This window comes from Mesocricetus auratus, unplaced genomic scaffold, assembly GCF_017639785.1.
Source record: "Mesocricetus auratus isolate SY011 unplaced genomic scaffold, BCM_Maur_2.0 Super-Scaffold_100028, whole genome shotgun sequence".
NCBI classification, from domain to species: Eukaryota; Metazoa; Chordata; class Mammalia; order Rodentia; family Cricetidae; genus Mesocricetus; species Mesocricetus auratus.
This window is the reverse complement of record NW_024429209.1, coordinates 10,292,533-10,318,623: the sequence shown is the minus strand read 5'-3', so window position 1 is coordinate 10,318,623 and position 26,091 is coordinate 10,292,533. Positions and strand designations below refer to the sequence as shown.

The 26,091-nt window shown below is 47.9% G+C and overlaps 1 protein-coding gene across 2 annotated transcripts; it reads right to left on the bottom strand.

The window, feature by feature from the left end:
• Positions 1-297: 297 nt before the first annotated feature.
• On the bottom strand, positions 298-25,515 carry Pabpc1l (poly(A) binding protein cytoplasmic 1 like). 2 transcript variants are annotated; one of them, XM_040732988.1, is made up of 14 exons: positions 25,201-25,515; positions 22,992-23,185; positions 18,875-18,990; positions 16,528-16,667; positions 16,270-16,364; positions 13,289-13,426; positions 12,153-12,248; positions 7,945-8,193; positions 6,783-6,873; positions 6,090-6,206; positions 4,071-4,177; positions 2,887-2,980; positions 1,187-1,317; positions 298-849 (listed from the first exon to the last, which is right to left on the bottom strand). In XM_040732988.1, exons 1-14 carry the CDS (start codon positions 25,391-25,393, stop codon positions 781-783), a joined length of 1,830 nt encoding a protein of 609 aa, XP_040588922.1. In that variant the 5' UTR covers positions 25,394-25,515; the 3' UTR covers positions 298-780. The 2 variants fall into 2 exon arrangements, with proteins under 2 accessions (XP_040588922.1, XP_040588921.1); XM_040732987.1 differs by having other exon boundaries at positions 1,187-1,291; positions 25,201-25,514.
• Between the last annotated feature and the right edge of the window lie 576 nt (positions 25,516-26,091).

Here is a 26,091-nt window from a genome sequence, read left to right as displayed (position 1 = left end):
CAGAAATGCCACATACTTCAGATAGGCTGCCCAGAGCTTTAGTCCATTTGCTCAGCCCATTGCATGATGGTACCCATTTAACCATCTGTTGTTGACGGCCAGTTTGTAGTTTGGAGCTGTTACATGCCTAAAGCTCCGTGCAGTTCTCCTGCTCTAATATGCACACTGTCTGTGTATTTCAGCACTTGTTTGGGGCTCGGGTTCTATTCCTTAAAGCCGAAGTTCCAATCCAGTAAAATCTTTTTCTCTGCCTCCACCCTCCCTCCGACACAAGAAAGCCCCCTGGGAGGCAAGACAGATTTTGCAACGTTTTTTAATATACAAAGGAAAAAGATTAGCAGTGGACTGTGCGTCCAGCCTTCATTTCACCTCTAGAGCTCAAGAACAGAGAGGCCAATCAGGAAATAAGTTAGGGTTCACAGGACCTTAGAACCAAGAGCAGAAATGCTGTACTTGGCAGTCAAAGGAGTGAGGGTTCCATTTTCAATGGGGGAAGGAAAAAATTGTTCCCAAATATGTAAGACACCCAGTCATAAGAAGGTGGGCTATCTCACAGCAGACCAGGCCTTCAGACGGGCAGAAGGAAGCCAGGCAGTAAAGTCTGAGGCCTGGCAGGACAGCTGCGTGTGTCTCCTATGACTTCAACTTCACCAAACTCCTTGGCGCTTCAGTCACCAGCACATCACAAGTGAGTTTTTGGATGTCGGCCTCGACAGGGTCTCCTGAGAAGAGCTCAGCTGCTCTGTCGTGGGTCCTTCCGCCCCCAGCCACCCACTGTGTTCAGTTCCTGTTGCCTTCGGCTGACTCCGTTTCCTGATGCGCCCGCAACACTGCCACCGCCTCTTCTATCTAGGGGACGCAAGAGAGAGGGGCTTAGTGCAGCTGCCCAGTAGGGCCCCAGAAGAGCCATGATTTCACTTGCCTCAGCATGATAAAGGATTCATGGAGAACCTCATCCTCTGCGGCTCACAAGATCCCAGCCCCACTGCTACCTTCGCAAATAGAGGTAGCATTGCTGGACTCAACTCTGTCCAGTCAGAACACAGCTACTAGTACCGAAGATTCACTAGGGAGCTACCCAGAGCTTGTCTGTGGAGAGGCTGAAGTTGCAAACACTCAATCCAGCAGACTGATGGCAGCTGCCACACCCTAGCTAGGACAACCCTGCCACCCAGCCTCCACCTGCCTTGGCATGGAGGGACTCTGGGGACTCCAGCAATAACAGAAGCTCCAGGTTGTCCATCTCCAGCAGCATGCCCGTGATCTTGCCAGTCAGTGGGGCGCAGGTGTCCTGGATGAGGGAGTAGAGACGCTCCCCTGTGTGAAACAACCTCATAGCTTATGCACACACCTGCCTCAAAGCCCAGGACCCAGGAGTGGAGACATCACGGAGTGCAGCAATGAGGGCATCTGGGATCTTGTCCTAGAACCTGTCACCCCAAGCAAGCTATGTCATTTAACCTTCCTGAAAACTTCTCTTTCCACTTCTATAAAGTGGGCATAGCAAACCCACCTTGGAGGGCAATCTGAAGGGCCGAGTTGAATATTATATGTAAGGAAATCTGCAGCAAAGTCAGTTAAGTTTCAAGACTGTGTGTTCCTTTTGTGAGAAGTGGTTCTCATTGGACATGCTGGGATTCCAGATAGATGTGAGTCTCGACTTGAGACTTTGAGGTGTGGGAGGCAAGCACACAGAGTAAGTTTACCTTCCATTATTACAACCTAGTTTTGGTGTCTGCCTACCTTGACAACGCATGGAGGGACACTCCAGGATGGGGGTGCTTGAGTGGGAGTAGAAAGGTCTCCCCATAAGGAAATGACAGTGTTTACAGACAAAAGCCAATTGAGCCTACATTAGGCATATGTAATTTTCTTGTGTTAAGGAGGGGCATAAAGTGACAAAGTCTAGTAGGTAAGCTAAAGAAACAATGGAGTAGTCGCAATGAGGGCCTTCAGTGAAGGGGCTCAAGGTCTACATGGCCATGAAGTGAAGAGTGTGCCGACCAGGAGCAAGTTGCTCATTCATTCCAACATTAGCAACATCACATCCATGCACATGTGTGTGCATACGTATGTGTGCCTGCATGCCAGTATGCGTGCACATGGAGGTCAGAGGAGGACATCAGGTGTCCTGCTCCATCACTCTCCACCTTACTCCCTGGAGACAGTGTCTCTCACTGACCCTGAAGCTGGCTGTTCAGGTGGGTTGGCCACCAAGTTCCTGCCATCCTCCTGTCTCCATCCCCCAACACTGAGTTACAGGCATGCCTAGCCATGGCCAGCTTTTATATGGGTGCTAGGGATCCAAACTCAAGTCCTCAAGCTTACACAGGGAGCACTCTTACCTACTGAACAGATCCCCAAGCCCCATTAGTGCCAGCTTTTACGGGAGCCTGTCAGAAACTCTAGGGCTGGAGAAGGACTGCGCTTGGAGCTCAGAGTCCAGAGGGAACCACCTGTGTTAACCCAGCACATGGTTAGGTTATTTCCCCCCTCCTGCACTGGGCACCAGGAAACAGATGAAACTTGACCAGGGCTTCCCCTGGAAGAGGTGTGAAGACATGTAATGACATTCTGAACCCTATTTCCCAGTAGAAACCCATGGGCATTCTCCTGCTCTGCTTCTTGGCCCTGATCCCACATATCTCCTACCTCAAGTCAGAGTCAGATACCAAGCTGGAAAAAGCCTTGGGAGCATCAGCCCACCAGTACTTTAAGACAAGAGGACAAAGGCTTAGGAAGAGGCAGCCGGGGTGAAACTACCTCATACCTCAGTGAGGAAACTAGACCTTGTTCCCAAGTCTGTCTTCACTCAAGCTGTTCCCAGCAGGCTAGGCAGCTCTCAAGCCTCCTACCTTCCCCAGTGTAGGAGAGCCAGCCACTCACCAATCATTTGCTTCTGCTCATGCAGGGGTGCAGCAGCCAACATGGACACAGTCAGAGGCTGATGGCCAGGGACATACACAGCCGACTCCTGGACCTGCACACGGTGCCAGGAACACATTCCTTAACCACATGGATAAGAAAGGCCTCACACACTTACCTCATCGAGTGAATATAAACATCCAGGGAAGGTTCTGGAAGAGGGAAGCAACGTCTGCACAATTGGTTGGGACAGAGAATTCCTAGCAAGGGCATGGACTAGAAGACAGAGTTAGGCTCAAACAGAGATGCTGGGAACCAACGAAGAAGGCCCTTTCAAAAACACTGTCATGCTGGGTGGTGGTGGCGCATGCCTTTAATCCCAGCACTCGGGAGGCAGAGGCAGGCGGATCTCTGAGTTCGAGGCCAGCCTGGTCTACAAGAGCTAGTTCCAGGATAGCCTCCAAAGTCACAGAGAAACCCTGTCTCAAAAAACAAACAAACAAACAAAACAAAACACTGTCACATGAGAGACACACTTCACTAATCACTTTGCACTCAATAAAGCACTTTTCCCAGCAAGCTTTATGAACACATCAGCAGTAGGCATACATCTCGACAGTATGTGTGAGTGTGTTGAGACAAGATCTACATAGCCCAGGATGGCCTAGAACTCACTATTTAACCTAGGCTGGCCTAGAATTCGTGCCTCTTCCTTCAGCCCTCTTATATCTTGCTAACTTTTAAAGTACTGTTGCTATTTAAAGACTGTTGTTCATTTTGCAAGAAATCATTCAAACAAGACATATTGACATCCTAGACATGTTTCAATAATGTTGAATATGAAACCTTTGAGGGGAACATAAGGAGATACAGAGATAGCCTTTGTTTAATTATAATAAACGTTTTTAGTCCTATTATGAAGCTTTAACCTCATTCCTTCAGTACTCAGTATATTCTTAGAATTCCTACTTACAGAAAGTTCAATTTTCGTTTTGATAATAACCCAGACAAAAAGTTTGTAACCAGTCAATAAAATGTGATGATGGTTCCTTTCCCCCTCAGTTAGTAGGAATAATCTTTGACTGATTGCACATATTAGTAAATGAAATTTTATAAGCCAAGAAAAGCAAAGACCAGAGGGAAAACACCTTAGCCAAAGTTACAAGCCAAGATACCTAGAACCTACAGTGAGTAGGCAGCCTTACCCCATGGGCACTGTGTACAGCTGAAGCTCCTCTATGTGTCAGGAGAGGCTGGCCTGGAATAGAGCATCCCTCCCCACCTGATCCTGTAGTCTGGGTACCAATGTTGACTGTATAAAAAAAAAAAGAAGAAGAAAGTGGTTTCAAATAGCCACTTAGAAAAAAATAGATAGAAAATTTTGGTGGAGCAGTAAAGAAATTGAAACCTTTATGTACTGTAGACAAGAATATCAGGTATATAGCAACTATAAAAATACAATATGAGGGTTTCCTGAAAAAAATTAAAGAGTCAACGTATCTAGCAACCTCAGTTCTGGTATGTACTCAAAAGAATTGGAAGCAGGGTCTCAGGAGGTTATCTCCAAGATGTCTGCCAGCATTCATAGTAGCAGTTAATGTACAAGAGCTCACGGTTGGAAGCCAGCTGTGTGTTCATCAACAGCTCAATGCATAACCAAAATCTACATCTGCAGGAAACAGCACCATGCTAGGACACCACTGAGTCTTGAGGACACTGTGCTGGTGAAAGCAAGTCACAGAGGTCTGGTAGCCTGATTCCACTTCCGGGAAGTAACCATACTCAAACTCAAACACAATCGCTTCTCAGCCTTTTAGCTAAGAGCCACTGAAAATCCAAAGAGCCAATAGTGGAATGGTGGTCTTTTCAGGGACTAAAAAAGGACAAAATGAGGAACTATGGCTAGTGGGACATTCAGTTTTACAAGCGAAAGCATTTTAAAGATGATGGAGGCGGCCGGGCGTTGGTGGCGCACGCCTTTAATCCCAGCACTCGGGAGGCAGAGGCAGGCGGATCTCTGTGAGTTCGAGGCCAGCCTGGTCTACAAGAGCTAGTTCCAGGACAGCCTCCAAAGCCACAGAGAAACCCTGTCTCGAAAAACCAAAAAAAAAAAAAAGATGATGGAGGCAAATGCTGAAGTTCATACTCCACAATGTGAATATATTGTATGAAATTAAACTGTAACTTAAAAAAGTAAAGCTCGGGCTGGAGAGACGGCTCAGCAGTTAAGAGCACTGTCTGCTCTTCCAGAGGACCCGGGTTCTATTTCCAGCACCCACATGGCAGTTCGCACCTGTCTGTGGCTCCAATTTCAGGGCTTCTGACACCCTCACACAGACATATGTGCAGGCAAAACATGAACATAAAAGAAAAAAGAACTAAAACTCTCTCATTGTTCTTGCAGAGTACTGGGGTTCAGTTCCAAGCACCCAACATCCAACTGACTGTAACTCTAGTTCCAGGTTATCCAACACCCTCTTCTGACCTCTGTGGGTCCCACATGCGTATGATGCACATACATTGATGGAGGCAAACACTTATGCACATAAAATAAAAATAAAACTTTAAAAAATAGTAAATTTTGCCGGGCAGTGGTGGCACATGCCTTTAATCCCAGCACTTAGGAGGCAGAGGCAGGCGGATCTCTGTGAGTTCAAGGCCGGGCTGGTCCTACAGCCTCCAAAACAATACAGAGAAACCCTGTCTCGTAAAACCAAAAAAAAAAAGTAAATTTTACATTGTGTGTCTTTTACTGCAGTTGAAAAGTATAACAATGAACATGCATGTTGAAGCCTGGCAATACGTAAGACCAGGGACTTCTTCATCTGGCTCATTCATGCAGAATCCCGGGAGAACCCCCTGTGCTGAACACAGCGCCAGCACAGAAATACGAGGATATTGGCCAATAGATACTCTGGTCTTCCAGCCACAGCAGCTTCAATACTTGCTAAGACTGGAGTCCTCCTATCTGTGAACTCACCAATCCTCACAACAAAATGGGTCCTACTTTGAAGATTAAGTCGGCAGAGACAGCAATCAGCAAGGGACACAAAGTGACTCCCAAGGGCTGGAGGCCATGCTAGCGTTTATGTTACAGACAGCCTCCAAAGCTGACCTGGCTCAAGACAGCAGCGTCACTGCGGAGCCTGGTCTAAACTGCCCTCTGCTGCCAACCCCACCGACACCCTTCCATTCCGTATCCTGGCCTTGCTGATCACACTCACCTACTCTCTGTGTGTGAGGCACCTGGCTGGAGGCCTGGCTGGCACTGTTGAGGTGAATGCGGGGATGTTGCATCGTGCCGAGAGGCTGGACCACTGAGGCGGACGGAGGGCAGGTAGCTTATAGCACAGAGAAAAACAGAGAGAGGTTTGGGGTGATGGTCAAAGAAGCACACTGTGACCTGAAGCTCCCAGGGTTGGGGAGAAACTAGACATTCACAGCAGAGAAAGAGAGTCAATTTACCTAGACCAAGAACTCTGGGGAGGATGTATAGAAATCTGCAATGACAAAACCAGTCCGTATCTCCCCCACTTCCCCCCGGGCCCTGAAATTCTGATCTCTCACTTTAGTCCCAAGGGACTGAGTGCAAGCTTGGCTCTTAGCTATTCACCAATAATTTAGACAGAAGGGTTTCATTTCTTTTCCTCTGTTCTGCAAGAACTTTCAGCCACAAATCAGAGTAGCCTTTGGAGATAACTGACGATGGCCACTCTGTGTGTCCTTGTCAGGGTTGTCACAGTGCTTCATGAACATGTAATTTGGTCCCAACTTGGGAAGGGGTAACTGAGGCTCAGAGGAAGAAGCCAACACCGAGAAACGCAAAGCCAGGCTTGACCCCGTAGTTATACATCACCTTTACTCTTGACTCTCACACCCAAAGGCCCGGCTGAAGGTAGCAGGGCTGGGTTACTTACACGAAGGTCCGTGTGGCTGGACTGTCCACCTGGGGTCAGGCTGCATTGGAGCCATGGAGCCAGAACCATAGTACACAGCCTGTGCTGTAGACTGTGGGAGAAGAGGGCTCAGGGTGAGAGGGCCTTCGTATCTTTTCAGGGCTGCCACTGCAAGAACCACAGCATCCCCTGCAGGAGATAGCTCAAGCCTACAAAGCTAACACCAAGGCTCCGTTCTCCCATCTCAGGATGCCCTTTATCCCTAATGCCCTCAGAGCAAGTTCGCAGATTTATTTCAACCATTTGAGCCCAGTAACCTAGACAAACTATGTCACTCCAGTTTGTACAAGCATAACCAATTGCTAAAGGATGTTAGTAAGCCAGTGATCTTCAATCAGGCACATCTTCCTACTGCATTAAGTTCTATGATGTCATTCTCCTAGCCATACTTCTCAGAACACGAATAGCCAGGTCATGCTAAGGTGCGTGAGCAGCTATCTGAGTTGGGAAAATACTACAGGCACAACGGCTGTTTAAGAGAGCCAATACCCAGGCGGTGGTGGCACACGCCTTTAATCCCAGCACTTGGGAGGTAGAGGCAGGCGGATCTCTGTGAGTTCGAGGCCAGCCTGGTCTACAGAGTGAGTTCCAGGACAGCCTCCAAAACAATACAGGGAAGCCCTGTCTCAAAAAAACCAAAAAAAAAAAAAAAAAAAGAGAGAGAGAGAGAGAGAGAGAGAGAGAGAGAGAGAGAGAGAGAGCCAATAACTGGAGAAGATAATGTATACAATAAAGTAATTGAGGTTTCAATACTTTTTTTTTTTGAGATGGGTTTCTCTGTGTAGCCTTGGTTGTCCTGGAACCTGCTCTGTAAACCAGGCTGACCTTGAACTCACAAAGATCCACCCACCTCTGCCTCCTGAATGCTGGGATCAGACATGCACCACCACCGCCCAGCTTTAGGTTTCAGTACTTAATATAAGACCTCCCAAACTCATTTAACCAGAGAGCCCCTTCCACACAGCCTTCAGGAATCTCACACCGACGGGAAAACAAGAAAGCCCCTTTAAAGATGGGGTGGATGAGGCTTCAAGGGATTGGAGCAGCTTGCCCAAGGTGTTTTCAACAGAACCTATGTTTGTGAAGTTCTATCCCCCTGCGGGAGCTGCAGGCACACTGTCACCTGGGATACGGCAGACAGTACGTAGTTGGGGGGCTGCGGGAAGGAGCTCAAGACAGGGCGAGAGAGCTGCCGCCTGTACTGGTTGGTCAAGATGGCCTTCCGCTCCTCCTTGCGCTGCGCCAGGGCCACATACAGAGGCTTAGTACCCACAATGCGCCCATTCATCTCCGTCACAGCCTTTGTTGCCTCTTCTGGAGAGGAAAAGCAGACAAAGCCAAAACCCTTGCTGTGGCTACTTTCTGTCATCACCTAAAAGCAAGACAAGACAAGGGTTGCTGGGTACAGAGAGGCGAGGCTCCTGGGATACATACCTCTCCTCTGGGACTGCACCCATCACTGAGCAGACCCTGTGACATGCTGTGAGAGAGCTGTGCACCCCTCACGTCCCGAGGCCTACTGTGTGCCACACGCTTCAGCAGTCTCTGTCACTTACATCCAGACTCCTGAGGAGGGAGGGAGGCCACAGAGTTTCCCCTTCACAGGGGACTCAAGAGGAACTTGTCCAAGGCCACCGACCTGACGCCTCAAACACAGCCAGGACTCGAGACAATCTGGCGATTTCTACTCTTCCTCAAGGTGTGGGGCCAGGTTCTTCAGAAGTCTGCAAGAATTTCCCAGCTGCCCTTTTACAGTAACCGTATTATTTTGGAGGCTGCAGACTTCCAGAAAAGCTTAAAGAGCAGCACAAGGAACAAGGCGGCAGTGCGCACCTCTAACTCCAGCGCTGAGGAGGCTGAGGCCAGATGAGCAGCCTATGCTACATGCTGAGTTCAAACCCACCCTAGTTACACAGCGAGACCTCGTCTCCTACCTAACATCCCCCAATCAGAAAAGAAAAGCAGACATGGCTGTGTATCTCAGACCCAGTCGCTCCTCACTGCTGTTGACTATGCTACCATTAGCTTCTGCCAACTACAATGCTACTATCCCAACTTCAGGCTTTGCTCAGATTGTGGTTGTTTTTGTTTGTTTTGTTTTTCAAGACAGAGTTTCTCTGTATTGTTTCGGAGCCTGTCCTGGAACTCGCTCTGTAGACCAGGCTGGCCTCGAACTCACAGAGATCCACCTGCCTCTGCCCGCCGAGTGCTGGGATTAAAGGTGTGCATCACCAATGCCCAGCTAGATTGAAGTTTTTTAATTATGTATCTTCATCACTTCCCAAATCAGATGTATAATACATTCTTGACTCTTTTTAGGCCGGAGGCACAACAGTCCCTTTAAATAACCGCTCCAGTAGCGTTTATGCTGAGACACAGTGACTCTCAAACTGCCTCACCTCTTGGTTATAAAACTGAAATGGGGGTGGGTGATGGGGTGGGTGGGCATTGAGAGAATTGTGCAACAGTGTCTTTATTTTCTTCAGTTCAAAGATGGGCAACAAAAAATAAACATAGCAGTATTGCCTGTGACTTGCTGGTGAAATCAAATATTTTATGTCACACTAATGTTGATCTCAGTGTGCTATTTATTCTCACTGCTATTGTGATGGATCTTAGCTTAACACATTAACCACACAGCACATAGTGTTGTTGCTTTAGTATTTTTATAATTAGATTTCAACACAATTGGCTTTCTGACGATCTTATGAATTTTATTCTATGCAAATTATTCTTAGAAGGGAACCAAAAGCTCATCAGGACCAGATGTCACTGTGTGTGTGTGTGTGTGTGTGTGTGTGTGTGTGTGTGCTGCGCGCACATTGAGGCTGAAGAAGGATGTTCCACACCCTGTTCCAGAACTCTCTACCTTATTCCTGAGAAACAGAATCTCTCACTGTACCTGAAGCTAGACTGGTAGCCAGCAAGGCCCCGCCATCCTCCGGTCTCTACCCAACACAGCACTAGGGATACAAGCACATACTTGAGCAGAGTTAGGTTTTTACATAGGTTGTGGGGATTTGAACTCAGATCTTCATGTTTGTATAGCAAGCGCTTTTACCCACTGAGTCATCTCTCCAATCCAGGAATGAGAAGTCTTGATGCAAACATATTGTTAAGGACTTCTGTTAGCAGATAGTTTTTAAAAGGGAACAATAAAGTTAGTAAACCTAACACTTAAGTGGAATTTACTGTGAACTTGGCAGTGGCTTATTTACAGTAGACAATATATTTACCTTCATTTGATTTTTATCATATTTTGTATAAAATAGACATATATATATATATATGTATGTGTACATATATATATATATGTGTGTGTATATATATCCAGGGCTGGAGAGATGGCTCAGAGATTAAGAGCACTAGCTGTTCTTCCAGAGGTCCTGAGTTCGATTCCCAGAAACCACATGGTGGTTCACAACCATCTATGAGATTTGGTGCCTCTTCGGGCATGCAGGCAGAACACTGTATATATACATAATAAATAAATCTAAAAATAATAATTAGATAAATCCCCACTATACAACCTCTTCCTATCCCTGTTCCCTGTCTCCTCATAGTCGAGTCATTTTCATCCCTCCAGGAAGTCATCTCCTGTGCCAATGAGGCCCATCTTTCTCCATCACTGCCTCCCATCGTGTGGGTGTGTGCATGTTTGTATGTGTGCTCCTGTGCAGAAACACATGTTTGTATGTGTGCAGGTTAACATGCACGTCTCAACGGAGGCCAGAGGACAACCATAGGTATCATTCCTCAAGTGGTATCCACCTTTGTTTTGTAACAGGGTCTCAAGTTCGAGAGGATGACTGACCCTCAATCTATCTGGGATTACAGTACATAGCACCAAACCACTGCACACAGAACCGCACCACTGCACACAGAACCGCACCACTGCACACAGAACCGCACCACTGCACACAGCACCAAACCACTGCACACAGAACCGCACCACTGCACACAGAACTGCACCACCGCACACAGAACTGTACCACTGCACACAGAACTGCACTACCGCACACAGCTCCAAACCACCACACACGGTGCTGTGCCACTGCACACAGAGTCGCACCACCACACCTGGCCTTTTATCTTACCTATGCCCTTAGGATAGAACTCAGGTCCTCATGCTGGCAAAGCAAGCACTTTAGCAACTGAGCTCGCCCCAGTCCAGGCCTCCCATCTCACAACAGTGATGCATCTGATCTCATCACCAGGCCAGGAAGACCTCAAAGGTACAGATCATGGCTTAAGTATCTGTATATGCTTGCCACAGAACCTAGCATGAAATGAATAAATATCAGGCTATCTTACAATCACCTGGGCTGCTTTTATAAAGTCAAATGTCCCTAGGTCTGGAGAGATGCTCAGCAGGTAAAGGTACTTGCTGCCAGGCCTGATGACCTGAATTAGAACCCTCAGAGCCACACAGTGGAAGGGAGAGAACTGGCTCTCACAGGCTGACCTCTGAACTCTGGGCATGTGTGTACATACACATACTTAATAAAATGTAATAAAAAATTTTTTTTGGTTTTTCGAGACAGGGTTTCTCGGTATAGTTTTGGAGCCTGTCCTGGACTCACTCTGTAGACCAGACTGGCCTCAAACTCACAGAGATCCGCCTGCCTCTACCTCCCAAGTGCTGGGATTAAAGGTATGCACCACCAACGCCCGGCAAATGTAATAAACTTTTAAGTAAAAATAAAAGTCAAATGTTCAGGTCATGCCCTCAGAATTGTACATGCATCTTGTCTGACCCAGATGAGAAGCCAGGGCAGAGAAGCACACAGTCTATGCTGCACCTTCATCTTGTGAATGAGACATGGACTCTAAGCCTCCTTCACAGTCATGGAATTGCTGAGTAGAATGGCCATTTGTCACATCTTAGGTACTTCACAGGACTGGGCACACAGCTGGAACTCAACAAATGAGGAAGAATGAGGGAAGAGTGATGAGTGACAGCCTGGCTGTCTCATTTTCCAGAAAAGTAAACTGAGGCTCAGAAACTGTAAATTTTTTGGAACCGACATATAGTAGGTGTCAGTGGATGTTTGTTGAATAAAACAAGGTTATAGTGCATCAAGCCCAGCCCTCCAGCTAGATTATATGTTTGATTTCTTCCCGTCCAATCCAGACAAGACTGCTGGTGGATCTCCAAAAGTGTTAGCCAGTGCCAGAAAGAAGAACTCAACCCAAAGTGCCTGGAAGCCAAGCAAGAGGCTGGGGGCTGTGCAGGGGTGAGGAGCTGGGGGTTGTGCAGGGGGGGAGAAGCTGGGGGCTGTGCAGGGGGGACAGCGTGAAGGGCAGGGCAGGGAGTGCTGCAGTCCTCACCTTAGCACTGGTGATCACTCCATAGGCAGAGAAAACTTCCTTCAACCTCTCATCATTAATGGAGTCATCCAAGTTCTTTACATAAAGGTTCACACCCTGGAAGAAGGGACAGTGCTCAATGCGCCCTCCCTCTCCTCCCAGACAGCGTGGTGTGGGGTTGGATCAGCGGCTGGAAGAGCCACAAGGGACATGCAGGGCCCAGCCTCATGTAACTACTCAGTCTGTCCATCCCCAGCTACTGCGGCTCCCATGACGTGTAAGGCCTACAACCGCTTCCACACACCTGCAGAGTCTAGCAGCATCTCATCCCACACATGGGGACCACAGAAGGAGGTCTCAGACCTACCTACAGCAGGCTGTGAGGCTCAGAGCTCAGCCACACAGCTCTCCGAAGACTGGGTAGAACAGCTGTAGGCAAAACTCCTGACGGGCCAATTGTGCTTTAGTCAGAGTATAGGATAGCTGCCACTCTTCCATCTTACGTGACGCAAGGTGACACTCTAAGCCCTTTCATACATCAACCCTAAGATGAGGAAACTTCAATCCCCGTCTTAGAGATGTCAAAAACGACCTCTTGTGCCAGTTCTTTGTTGTGTGAGCTGTGTTGCCCACCATAGGATGTTTGCCAGAATGCCCCCCAAACCCCGAAATGTGGTAGCTGAAAGACATTGTCAAGTGTCCCTGCAATGAGAAGAAAGCTGTCTCTCACTGGCAACTATTACACATGGATGCATTACAATAGAGTATGCATGCATACACACACACCATGAACATTCTCCATAAAATCTAGTACTTGTATTTAAAAAATTTAGAGGGGTTCATCTCTAAAAAGTTACACTGCATTGATATACACTATTAGGTTTAATTAGTTAACTTGTAGAATATAGTGGCTCATAGCTATAATCCCAACATGAGAGAGAGAGAGAAGAGAGAGATTATTCCAAACAGCCCTTTGTGGTCCAGTTATATGCTACTTCTCCTCTGTCACAAGCCAGGTGGTGACATCTACCCCATCTGATTCCAGCCCCAAGCCATGTTTCTAGAAGGAGGGTGGCTGTGGGAAGGACTCTCATTCAGAGTGCCCCTCCACCCCACTTTCAGACAGAAGCCACAGCCTTTGTGAGGCCTGTCCTCACCTGGTAGCGGCTCTGCCTCTCCTGCTTCATCTGTTCAAACCTGCGCTTCAGCTCGCTCTGCCGCTCTGCCCGCTTCTGGGCCCGACCCACATACAGCTGCTGTCCCCTCACATCCTTCCCATTCATGTGGTCCACGGCCTGGAAGGCAGGAAGAGTACACATGGTGAACCATCCGGATGTGGCCCCATCTCCCATTTTGCCTTTGGGGCCAGAGGAGGCAGCTTACAACTAGGCTGGTCTTCCTAGCTGGGAATAAATACCAGGGAAAGGCCTCATAAAAGACAACCGCTTTTAAAAGATATTGCACAAGAGTCTAGAGTAAATTGTGGATTTTAAATTTTTCGTTACATTTTTATTTTGAAAAGCAGAATAGAGAAGCCTGTGTGGCAACAACATGACTGTAAACCCTGGCACCAGGAGACAGGAGCAGAGGGATTCAGTTAAGTACACAACTAGTTTAGTCTACTCTAGGGCTATAAGCTGAGACTCTGTCTTGAACAAAAAGAAAAGAAAAACAAAACCCAAACACAAAACTCAGAATTAATGTTAAGCTTTCCATATTAAAAAGTTTGAGGTTTTTTTTTTAAAGTATGTGTAGGTGTGTTTATCTGGGTGAGGGTATGAGTACCTGTGTGCAAGTGCTTACAGAGGCCAGAAGAAGACATCAGGTCCCCGAGAGCTGGAGTTACAGGGATTGTTAAGTCTCCTAATGTGAAGGCTGGGGATTAAACTTGGATCTCTCTAGTCCCATATTTAAATACCAAATATTTAAATGGATTACACTGAAAGGAACCAAACAGTAAAGGGCACAAGCTGTCTAACTCTATCCAAGTGACATTCTGGGAAAGGCAGAACTATGAGGCCAGTGAAAAGCTCCGGGGGCTAGAATATTGGAAAAGATGTTCAGAGCACGGGTTTAGAGAGTGAGAACACTCTCCATACTCTTCTACATTCATCCAAACCCAGAGCGTGAACAACACCAACCAAGAATGAACCCTGCTGTAAACTAGGGACACTCAAAAGGTGACAATGGTGCATGTGCCAAAGTAGGTTCATCAGTGTGACAAATGCGCCACTCTGGTGGGGGATACTGATACTGGGGGGGCTGTGTGTGTGAGGTGACAGGCATACGTATGAACTATCCATTCCCTCTATTCAGTTTGGCTGTGAACTTTAAATTGTCCTAGAAGGCCTATTACAAAATAGGCTAGACCTATTCTAATGCCACAACATGGGCTAATTTGAGCAAAAAAAAAATCATTCTTCCAAAATAACATCCTTCATGTTATAGTTTACAACACAGAACAATTCTTTTTTCCTTTTTTTTCTATAAAGATTTTTAGAAACATCTGCACTTCAATTCTGATTTTTCTTTTTAAAAGTATCTTTAAAATTTCTTTAAAGCTATTTTATTATTTTATGTGTATAAGTATTTGCATTTGTGTCTGTGTATGTTGCCCATGGGGGCCCAAAGAGGGTGTCCAGATCCCCTGGAAGTGGAATCACAGGTGGTTGTGAGCTGCCGTGTGGGTGCTGGGAATTGAACCTGAGTCTTCCTTAAGAGCAGCCAGTGCTCTTAACCACTGTGCCATCTCTCAGCTGCCTCAATCTTGTTTTCAAACATTAAAAAAGATTTTTTAATGTATGTGTTTGGTGTCTATCTGTGTCAGTATGCCACCTGTGGGTAAGTGCTTAAGAGGGCATCAGACCTCCTCCCCCCCAAAGCTGGAGTTACAGGTTGTGAGCTGCCTGATGTGGGTGCTGGGAACTGAACTCAGTGGCCTCTGGAAGAGCAGAAAGTGGGGTTTTTGTTTGTTTGTTTGTCTGTTTATTTTTTGGTTTTTCGAGACAGGGTTTATCTGTGGCTTCGGAGACTATCCTGGAACTAGCTCTGTAGACCAGGCTGGCCTCAAACTCACAGAGATCCACCTGCCTCTGCCTCCCAAGTGCTGGGATTAAAGGCGTGCGCCACCACCGCCCGGTGCAACAAGTGTTCTTAACCACTGAGCCATCTCTTCAGCCCCAAACTTTTTCTTCTCTTAAATGGCATGAACCTGTTAGATAACATAAAATCCTGCATCTTCGGCCAGAACACCGAGGAACCAAGCAGGTTCTCTCTGTAATCCACTTGAGAACTGAATTCCCCTTGTCTATTCACAGAAAGCATCGGAAGTCAGGTCCAAGAGCATACTGACTCAGTGTTCGGGATTTTTTTTTTTTTTTTTTTTTTGCTGGTGTGGGAAGAAATATTTGAGGGAGAGGAGGCTTCTTCTTAAAAAAAGGAGTCAGTTATTAGGCTACAGAGATGGCTCAGCAGTTAGGAGCACTGGCTGCTCCTCCAGAGATCCTGAGTTCAATCCCCAACAACCACATGGCGTCTCACAACTATTCATGAGATCTGGCGCCCTCTGCTGGCCCCTAGGCATGCAGGCAGAACACTGCATACATAATAAATAAGTGTATCTTTAAAAAGAGAGAGAGAGAGAGAGAGAGAGAGAGAGAGAGAGAGAGAGAGAGAGAGAGAGAGAGAGAGAAACCCTGTCTCATAAAACCAAAGGGGGGAAAAAATGAGGTCAGTTGGCCGGGCGTTGGTGGCGCATGCCTTTAATCCCAGCATTCGGGAGGCAGAGGCAGGCTGATCTCTGTGAGTTCGAGGCCAGCCTGGTCTACAAAGTGAGTTCCAGGACAATCTCCAAAGCTACAGAGAAACCCTGTCTCGAAAAACCAAGAAAAAAAAAAGAGTATTAGCAAATATGTATCCATAGTGAGGACTTTTGCTTCCCCACCTAAATGTTCAATTCTTTGAACTTCTAGGCTTAGAAGCCAACACAAACAGATAACCCTAGAGCCTTTGATCCTGGCATCCTGAGCCAGGGGAGGGTGTTTTCTTGCCCTCCACTTGCAGGCCCGCTCCTGATCTTCTGGCTTCTCAGTCCTGGCTTTGTACCTCTTCACTGGAGCAGGTCCACAGAGGCACCTACCTTCTGGGCTTCCTCATGCTTCTCAAAGTTGACAAAGCCGAAGCCCCTGGATTGGCCATTGCTGTCTCTCATCACCTTCACACTCTGCATCTTTCCTAGGAAGGACCGAACTGGCTTAGCAGGGGGTTGGGGAAAAAGGCCAGCGTGTTTACTTCCTTCCTATAAATCCCCAGGAAATCCTAGGGAAGTCCTCCTCCCACCAGACCTGGGCATGGAAGAAGAATAGTGTCCCCCTCCTCCTTTGGAGAACATGCCCACCAAACTGGGAGAAGAGGTCCTGGAGGCCCTGCTCATCCAAGTCCATGTGCAGATTCTTCACATAGATGTTGGTGAATCCCAGGGCCCGAGCCCCCAGCTCTGCCTCCCGCTTTTGACGAGACTTGAAGTGGCCTACAAAGCTGTGGACACATCAGCAGAGTAAAAGCCCAGGTTCATCATCCCTTCATCCAGTCCAAGCTCATCATCCCTTCATCCCCGTCCAAGCTCGCCTGGCAACCCTGGGTCACTTGGACCGATTGCTGTCCTTTAGTTTCCTGTCTGTTGTTGGGAACCCTGGCAGAGTCATACTCCATGGAATGCATCCAAAGCTCAGCAGTTTTCAATAGGCAAGAAGCCTAGAGCTCCACCTTGCACAAGGTTACAAGAACTTTCGTCTAGTGGCAAATGCACACAGAAGCCCGAGCTTACAAGAACGTTAATCTAGCAACAAATGCATACAGGGCAGATGCTCTAGACGGGGTAGCTGAGAGCACAGCAAAGAAGAGAGAAGAGCATGCATTTGGAATTGGACACAAGTTCGGATCCTCACTGTAGTTGCCTAGCTGTGTGATCCTAAGCAAGTTACTGAACCTCTCTGAGCCCCAGAGTTCATTTCTGTGAATCTGGGGTCCAAGTCACACCATGGGGGCTTTAATTATTCATTTAACAAGCATGGAGAGTACCAGAGAAGCGAGGGTGAGCTAATCAGACATCGTCAGTGCCAGGATCACTAGAGATGGGTGAAGACAGACTGTCATCATTTAAATACGACATTTATTTTAAATCTGGAGTTTCCCCCATGGGAGGCCTCACCTTCTGTGAGGAGTGGATGAGAGGTAGGGTGGAGGGCACAGGAGGAGGGGAAGGAGAGGGTACTGGGATTGGTATGTAAAATTTTTAAAAGTTCCTTTTAAAAATTTAAGTTTCTGAAAAAAAATTGGAGATTCTGGGCTAGGGATATAGTTTGCTGTTGGTGGCAGAGTGTTTGCCTAGCACGTGTGAACCCCTAGTTTAATTCCAAGCACAGCCAAAAAGAGGAAAAATCTAGAAATGTTTAAGTTTACATAAACACATCTAAGAATCATTTTTGAGAGAGAGAGAGAGAGAGAGAGAGAGAGAGAGAGAGAGAGAGAGGGAGGGAGGGAGGGAGAGAGAGAGAGAGAGAGAGAGGGAGGGAGGGAGAGAGAGAGAGAGAGAGAGAGAGAGAGAGAGAGAGAGACAGAGAGAGAGAGAGAGAGAGAGAGAGAGAGACAGAGAGAGGGAGGGAGGGAGAGAGAGAGAGGGAGAGAGAGAGAGAGAGAGAGAGAGACAGAGAGACAGAGAGACAGAGAGACTATGAGAATCTTGTTATGTCACCCAGAAGTCTGTGAAACTCCTAAACTCAAATAATCCCTCTGCCTCAGCAGCCGGACTACAGGCGCACACTACTGCACTTGGCTTAAAATAACCCTCGGTTAACAAATGCCAGACATAAGAAAGGCAGGTGGTATGTGGAACACAGGTTTCTTGGAGCAGACACCAGGACTTGAACACCAGGTGCCAGAGGTCAATACAGAAAAGTGGTTGCTATCTGAATCCAGGGAATCTCAGAACAAAGCAGTAAGATCAGTACACAGCTCCCTCCCCAGAGAAACTCCAGATCAAATAACCCAGTGCCTCTGGCAGCTCAAAACTCTCCTCTCTAGGCAGGGCTAGTCGTTCACACATGTAATTTTAGTACTTGGGAGGTGGAGGCAGAAGGCTGGGGAGTTCAAGATCGTCTCCAGCTGTATAGTATGAGGCCCCTGTGTCAAAAAGAAAAAAAAAACACAAAACAAAACAGCTGCCTTCCCTGCACAGTGCTGAATGTGGTGATTGGGCCACCAGATGGACAGATTCCAGACTTGGAAAGAAGAAGCCAGAGGCAGATTCTCCCCGGATCTGCGGCACAGTTTTCCCATCTGTAAAGTGGGATGATACCAAACTCGGACAGGCCTGCTGCTTGTCCAAACAGATGCCTGCCTTCCTGTCTGCCCCCAGATCCCATGGAACAACACACAAGACAGAGGAAAGAAACAGCAGCAATATGGACATTGAAAAATGGATGAAGTCATCAAGCCCATCGATGATTCGGCCATCAGCTATTCCCTCTAGAAGTCTTATCCATGGTTCAGAATAGTCCTTTGATGCCTACCAACTCCAGTTTTACACAAGAGTCCCAGAGAGGCCGAGCCACTCACCCAAGGTGACATTCCAAGGAAGAGCTCTGCCAGCACCTCGTGCCCATAGACAGTCGCAGAAGCAACACTCCCTATTCCACAGTTCTGCCCCTTCAGCCTCTGCCCTCCCGCCAGGGCCGGGAACTCACACTTTTCGGTCATTCAGCAACATCCCGTTCATGGTGTTGATGGCCTTCTGGGCAGCCTCATGGGTCTCAAAATGTACAAAGCCGAAGCCCCGCGATCCATGTTCATTATACACTACCTGGGTCACAGGGAGGAAGGACAGAGAGACCACCCGACAGGGACTTCAGGGAGAAAACGAGGACAGAGGGGTAATGACTAGTACATGAATGTTCGTTGGTGAGTATAAAAGACAGCTGTGTAGCTGGAGCTCGGTGACAGCCTTCTATAACAGGCACTAGACCTTGGGTTTCATCTGATGGGGGGGAGACAGATTTAACCTCAGAACGGCCCCAGTTTAGATTTGGAGAATGAAGTTTAGAGAGACCAATCCATTTGCTTGAGGTGACAGCATAAGGAGGAGCGGACTTAGGATTTCAACCCCATAGCTGCGCCCATCCTGATTGCAAACTGGAGATACTGTGAGCATCTCAGGGGAGGCTAGTGATATAAGCTGTGTACAGTTGTCCTGGTCTACTGCACACGCGGCTGGAGAGAATGTGGTGGGTTATGAGGCTGACGGTTATTTGAAAGAGATAACTAAGGGGCAGGCAGAAACCAAGCCTGTTTGGGTTAAAGTGGGATCTACAAATAGGAAGTTTTGAAATACGCAAACACACACACACACACACACACACACACATGTTGGCTTTTGTTTGTTTGGGGGATTTTTGAGGTAGGATCTTACTTTGTAGCTCAGGCTGGAAAGGGCAGAGCCTTATATTTTAGTTTCTTTTCCTAAAACTCAATTGTGACTAGGTCCCTTTAACTTCCAATGGTTTCAGCCATGCAGAGGAACCTGTCAGCTTGACAGGTTTAGGCTCCTCTGATGGGCCCTGCACGACAAATCCTGCATGGAGTTGGGGAGAAGGTCCTGTGGTTATGAGCACTGCTGCTCTTGCAGAGGACCTGTGTTTCATTCCATACTGGAGAGCTCACAACTGCAAGTAACTCTAGTTCCAGGGAACCCAACACCCTCTTCTGGCCTTCAGGGGTACTGCCTGCTGCACATAATGCCCACAGAGACAAGCAGGCACAAACACATACATAGAATAAATACAAGCCTCAAACTCCTACCCATCACAAACTCCTCTACCGCTCCACCCCCAAGCAGGGCCTTTTCACTTTTAGTTCAAGGTCAAGCCTTCCAGACTTAGCCATGTTGACTCTCCCCCACCCACTCTGGATTCATCACCAGCTAAAGACATATACTTATCTTGTTCCATGTTCCAGGAGAACCTCTCCAGGCAATTCTTAACTTCTGAGACTGGGAAGATTAGGGTAAATGACTGGTCCAAGGTCAACTATTCCGTAGCAATTTCATAATTGTTGTGTGTTCATATGGACGTTTCATGTCCCAGGCACCTTTTCATAGGCTGCACATAACTCCCACAGCCCTATGAAGGGAGTGCTACCATGGCCCCTTTTCAAGGAAGCCAGAGTAGGTGCAGAGTCAAGAAATGACAATCTTTGAACTCAGGACATCCGGCCGTACGAGTCCTCTTTCTGACCCAATGTATTATATTTCCTTGTTGCTATGCAGTTGGCTGTGCACTTAGGTGACCTGACTCAGATCATGTGTTCTTCTCATGGTGCCACAGCAATCTTTCCTGATTGGCCTAATGCCCCCCTCCTTTCTGGGCCCCTGACTCCTTAAGAACCTCAGTCTTCCCTGTTAGCCCAATTTCCAGTCATTCCTACTAATCTCAGCCAAGATCCCTGGAATGGAGGTAGAGACCTCATTGTAGGGACCTTGTTTCTAAGCAAGCCCACAACATAGTCTCCCGAGGCCGACAAGGACTTGCCTATGTCACACGAGGGTTGCTATCCAGTCTTTAGTAGCCCAGAGGACTCAAGGCCTGAGGAAGGGGGGAAGACAGATTTCCCCTTGCTTAATCTGCTTCAGTTAACTGGTAAATTTGAACCCACTAGTTCAAATTGGCTATAAAGCCAGGCACAGTAGCACACAGGAGACTGAGACAGGATAACTGCTTTGAGTTTGAGAGTAGTTGGGCTACACAGCCATACTAACTCACGGTCAGCCAGGCCTGAGGAAGACCTTGTCTCAAAAAGCAAAACAAAACAAAACAAAAAAACCCCAGGTAGTGTTGGCACATTAATCCCAATAGATAGAGGCAGGTAGATCTCAGAGTTTGAGGCCAGCCTGGTCTACAGAGTGAATTCCAGGACAGCCATGGCCACACAGAGAAACCCTGTCTCAAAACAAAACAAAAAACCTGAAAACAAACCAGGTGGTTGTGATGCAAGCCTTTAATCCCAGAACTCTGGAGGTAGAGGCAGGTGAATCTCTGTGAGTTCAAGGCCAGCCTGGTCTGCAAAGCTACACAGAGAAACCTTGTCTGGAAAAACCAACCAATCAAACCAACCAACCTTGAAAACAAACAACAACAACAACAAAAGCCCCACAAAATCATTCAAACCCAAAGCTTTTTTTGTTTGCTTCTGAGACAGAGTTTCTCTGTGCTGGAACTTCAGGCTAGCCTCGAACTCACAGAGATCTACCTGCCTCTGCCTGCAGAATGCTGAGATTAAAGGCATGTGCCACCAACACCTCCCTAAACCCAAAGCTTTTAATGTTAATCCTATGCATGTACTGCACTGAACAGCGGACTCGCAACCTTATTGCTCCAAACCTGAGGCCTCAAGCAAAACTCAGAATCCTCCTGGGGACACCTTAAGGAGTGGTAGGGAGGAATCCAGAGTGCCTACAGAGGCAGACAGCCAAGCACACAGAAAGAATGTGCTGAAGGTACGTAAGAGCTGACCCCACAACTAAGCTTCTTCCTCCCTCTGGTCATCAAAGCAAGGAGCAACACAACCCACCCCAGGTGTCAGTCTGCTCCTTTGAGTGGCAGACAGGCCCTCTTCACAGGGAAGGTGGGAGGGTCCAGCTGAGAGCTTAGGGACTGCAGGGGCTCAGATCAGTGTTCAGGAGAGGCTCAAACCCAGAGATCATGGTTCCTCTGCCTTTGTCCCTCTAGAGACCTCTTGGGGCACAACTGGCCATCCTTGGTGACATCTAGGACACCTAGGCTCTATCCACTTAGCACACACTGGCCTGCTGTAAAGTCTCTAGTCCTGTGTAGCCTCATATATAAGGTTGGAGAACTAATCAGAACCTTTCTCAAATCATAATTCATCCAGTACTTACTGAATGTCACAATGGGGGCAAATTAGTGTCCCCATGGATGCAGAAACTGAGCACATAGGAGACTCAGAGACACAGCAGTGACTAGAAATAATAACGACACTCAAATGGACTTTACGTTCTAATGTAAGAAAGTTCTTAAAAACATGACGTGGTGGGGGTTGGGCATGATACTCAGTGGTAGAGTTGGTTCCATCTCCAGCAGCAAGGGAAACCAGAAGCAAGATGTGTCTGCCAATTGCTACAATGTCCCCAATTAATAACTTTATCATAACCAGACACTTAATTCTGTTTTGTGGTTGCTGTTAACCACCCCCTCGCTTGAATGTGGATTGGTGTGTGACTGGCTTTGGTCTATAGAGAACAGGAAGAATAAAGGGGTCCTGATCCTGAGTTGAAGTTACAGGTAGCCTGGTGAGTTTCTGCTTCCAGTTTTCTGAGACCTGGCACAGCTGTGAGAAAGGCCTGGGCTAGCCTACAGGAGCATGGAAGACCACCCAGGAAATCCCAGATGTTTCAACTGACAGCCGCCCAAGCCCATAGGGCCTCCTGAGAGTTCCCACCAGGTTCAGGTTGCCTGGGAGGGAAGCCAACCAAGGCCAGAAATGCTCTCCAACTGAGCTCAACGCAAATCACCAATTCAGAATTATAAATTAAATAACAGTGTTGTTGACAGCCATGAGCTAGGGTGATTATTCCATGAGCTAGCTATTGTGTGTGTGTGTGTGTGTGAGTGTGTGTGTGTGTGTGAGTAGTGTGTGTGTGTGTGTGTGTGTGTGTGTGTGTGTGTGACCTAATGATTCTAAGAAGACAAAACCTGCTGTACCCAAAGCCTGTGAATGGGGTGCCGGTTGGTATCCCTCTACCACAGAGGTATCTGACATCAACTGACTCTCCTAGAGGGCCACACCCACCTTAGAAGAGAGGATGCTCCCGAAGGTGGAGAAGGTGTCATAGAGAGCCTTGTTGTCAATGGAATTCTCCAAGTTTTTGATAAAGATGTTGCCCATGCCAGACTTTCGAAGCCCTGGGTCTCGGTGGGACCACATGATTCGGATGGGCTGGCCTTTGATCATCTCAAAGTTCATTGTATCCAGTGCCCGTTCCGCTGGGGAGGAGGCAAGGAGGGAAAGGGGGGAGTTAGATGACATTTGTGACCCTGAGTCTCCATGGTGCTTACTAGGAGCGAGGGAAGGAAAGCCATAATCTGGTTCTCACTTGAGATATGAGCCTGGAGACTGAGGTGGATTAAAGCTGAGGGAATTAGTGTACATGGTACTCCCTGGACATTCTGGAAAGATCAACTCTCAGCAAGTAGCATGGATCCTGTCTTAGAGATGGGGAGACTGAGGCCTGGAAAGGCAGACCCAGGCTATTCTAGCCTTGAATGGACATTTCATGGATGAGCAGGTAAAGGAAAGGGAAGCAGCCCCCTCACCAGTCCCTCATCCCCACCTGTGAAGTAAGGAGATGGTGGTACCTTCCTACCCACACCTAACTGAAGCAATGGCACCAGCTGCTGGGCGATCAGCTGGTTGGGAAACAGAGCATGCATCTAATGGTACTTGAGTTGTGTACTACTTGGGGAACAGGTGTTTGGTAAATGGGGTGTGTCAAGCCACCTCTGCCTGCCATCCACCTACTCTGACAGCCTATTTTTTTGCACATAATGTGCTAGCTTCAGAGGCACAGAAGGGGCAAAAGGAACAGAGTAGAGGGAGCACAGAAATCTGTACCAACATACCCAGTCAGGAACAGAACCCTACAGTTCAGATCTCCCATCCCCGCACTGTCCCGGAGGGTCAGGTCCTGTTTCACTCATGAGCCTTGCAGAGGCAAGAGGAGGCAGAAGTGGGGTACAGTAGAGGGAGAGAACACCCTGGATTCTGGGAACCCCTCGACTCACCCAGGATGCCTGAACTACGGGGTCTTTCTTCATTTTGAGACAGGGTCTCAATACATAGCCCAGGCTGGTCTCAAATTAATTTTCTTGCCTGTAGCTGGGGGAGGCCAGTTCTTGCTTACTTTTCTGGAATGGTTCACAGGCTGTCACTTAAAGAGTACATCCAGTGTCCCAAATGGTCCTTCACACTCCAGTTCTCCATCCTTCATGCTACTGAGGAACAGGCCTTGGTCCCACTAAGGCTGATCCTACCTAGTGACAGCTCCAGCAAAACCCATGGCTCTTTTTTTTTTTTTTTTGGTTTTTCAAGACAAGGTTTCTCTGTATTGTTTTGGAGGCTGTCCTGGAACTCACTCTGTAGACCAGGCTGGCCTCGAACTCACAGAGATCCGCCTGCCTCTGCCTCCCCAGTGCTGGGATTAAAGGCGTGTGCCACCAACGCCAGGCTAAACCCATGGCTCTTAACCCTTGTCCTCCATTCTCAGCAGAGGCCCAGACATGCTCAGCTGACAACTACAAAGCAATCCCCTCCCCCCAGTGGCCGACAAAGCCGAGACAATGAAGCTTTTCCGGAATCAGGAAGGTGAGGCACCTGGTGTAGACCCCATGTCAGGCTACACTGGAGGGCAGAGATCCTAGGCTTCCCCATTCTCCACCTGCAAGGCTTTGGGCAGCCTCCTTCCAGGTGCTGTCAATCTCTGATATAGCCACTCTGGAATGGAGGCAGAACTCCAGTTTTCCTTCCACTTAGGCAACTGAGTTCAAAATGGTTGAACCATTTGCCCAATGTCACACAGATCCTGGATTCTTTTTTTTTTTTTTTTTTTTTTCCGAGACAGGGTTTCTCTGTATGATCCTGGATTCTTAATCCAGGTCTGCTCAACACCAAAGCCACTCAGCAACAACTGGCACACCCAGCAGTAATTGCCAATTCTCTAGATGCCTGCCTTCCAACTCCCAGTGTCTGGGTCTCAGTTTCCCTAATTGTGACACAGAAAATGGAAACAGGCTGCCCTTCTTCACCGGCTAGGATATGTTATACTAAATATCAACAATTAGTTACAGGCCCATTTCTGCCTAAAAGATAGAAAATCACTATTACTTAGCTAAGAGAAGTTCATTTGAAATAAAACCTTCCAGTTCAGAATAGGGGTTATCAAAAGGACATTATTTTGCCCAAGGATGTTAAAAGCAAGGTTTTACTCTTCTCTGGGGCTCACCGTCAGCAGGCTGCTGGAAGTTGATGTAGGCATAGCCCAGCGAGCGCCGGGTGGCCACATCCCGACACACGCGGATGGACAGAATAGTGCCGATGGGGGAGAACATCTCATAGAGCATAGCTTCGGTTACATCGGGGTGCAGATCGCCCACATAGAGTGAGGAGAGTGCGCAGGCCTGGCCACTGGGGTCCATGGTGTTCAGGGCACCCAGAAATGGGTCACCAAGCAGCCCCAGCACTGGGCGTGGCAATCGTGATGGTGGCTGCAGCCGGGCTCTGCTAGTCGACCTGCCTGCCTCTGTCAGCCCCTTGCCTTTACCACGCCTGGAAGCCAATCCCAGCGCCCAGCCCCACCCACCTGGGAGTCCTCAGGCTGGGAAATGCACAGGTGGCAGGCATCTCCCACCTTGCCTAGGGGGAATATGACAGGTCAGCAAGGCCTGGAGCAGGGCTGCGAAGAGTCATTTTGTCTTTTGGTTTGTTTTTGTTTTTGTTTTTTCAAGGCAGGTTTTTTTCTGTATTGTTTTGGAGACTGTCCTGGAACTCACTCTGTAGACCCAGCTGGCTCGGAACTCGTAGAGATCCGCCTGCCTCTGCTTCCCAAGTGCTGGGATTAAAGGCAGGCACCACCAACGCCTGGCTGGTAGAGTCATTTAGAAGATGCAGACAGAATTCAGGTTTGAACCTCAGGTTATTCGTTGTCTCTCTATATAAAATGGGGACAATTGCCTCTTGGGAACAATTAAAGGAGTCAGATTTTTGCCTTTTAGTTCAAACCAGAGAACATCCCCCCCTTCCCACCCCCCTTGCTCTGTCTCTTTGGTTTTTCTGTGTAGCCCTGGCTGTCCTGGAACTCATTCTGTAGACGAGGCTGTCCTAGAACTCAGTCAGA

Bases quoted from the DNA above. Each gene is read 5' to 3' on its own strand.
- Pabpc1l (XM_040732987.1), bottom strand. From the start codon at position 25,393: ATGGACCCCAGTGGCCAGGCCTGCGCACTCTCCTCACTCTATGTGGGC. The intron at 1,292-2,886 runs GTGAGTGGCTGG...TCCCTCATCCAG, and splicing joins TGAGCAGAAGCAAATGATTG to GACACCTGCGCCCCACTGAC. The intron at 850-1,186 runs GCAGGTGGAGGC...TGCGTCCCCTAG, and splicing joins CAGAGTCCCTCCATGCCAAG to ATAGAAGAGGCGGTGGCAGT.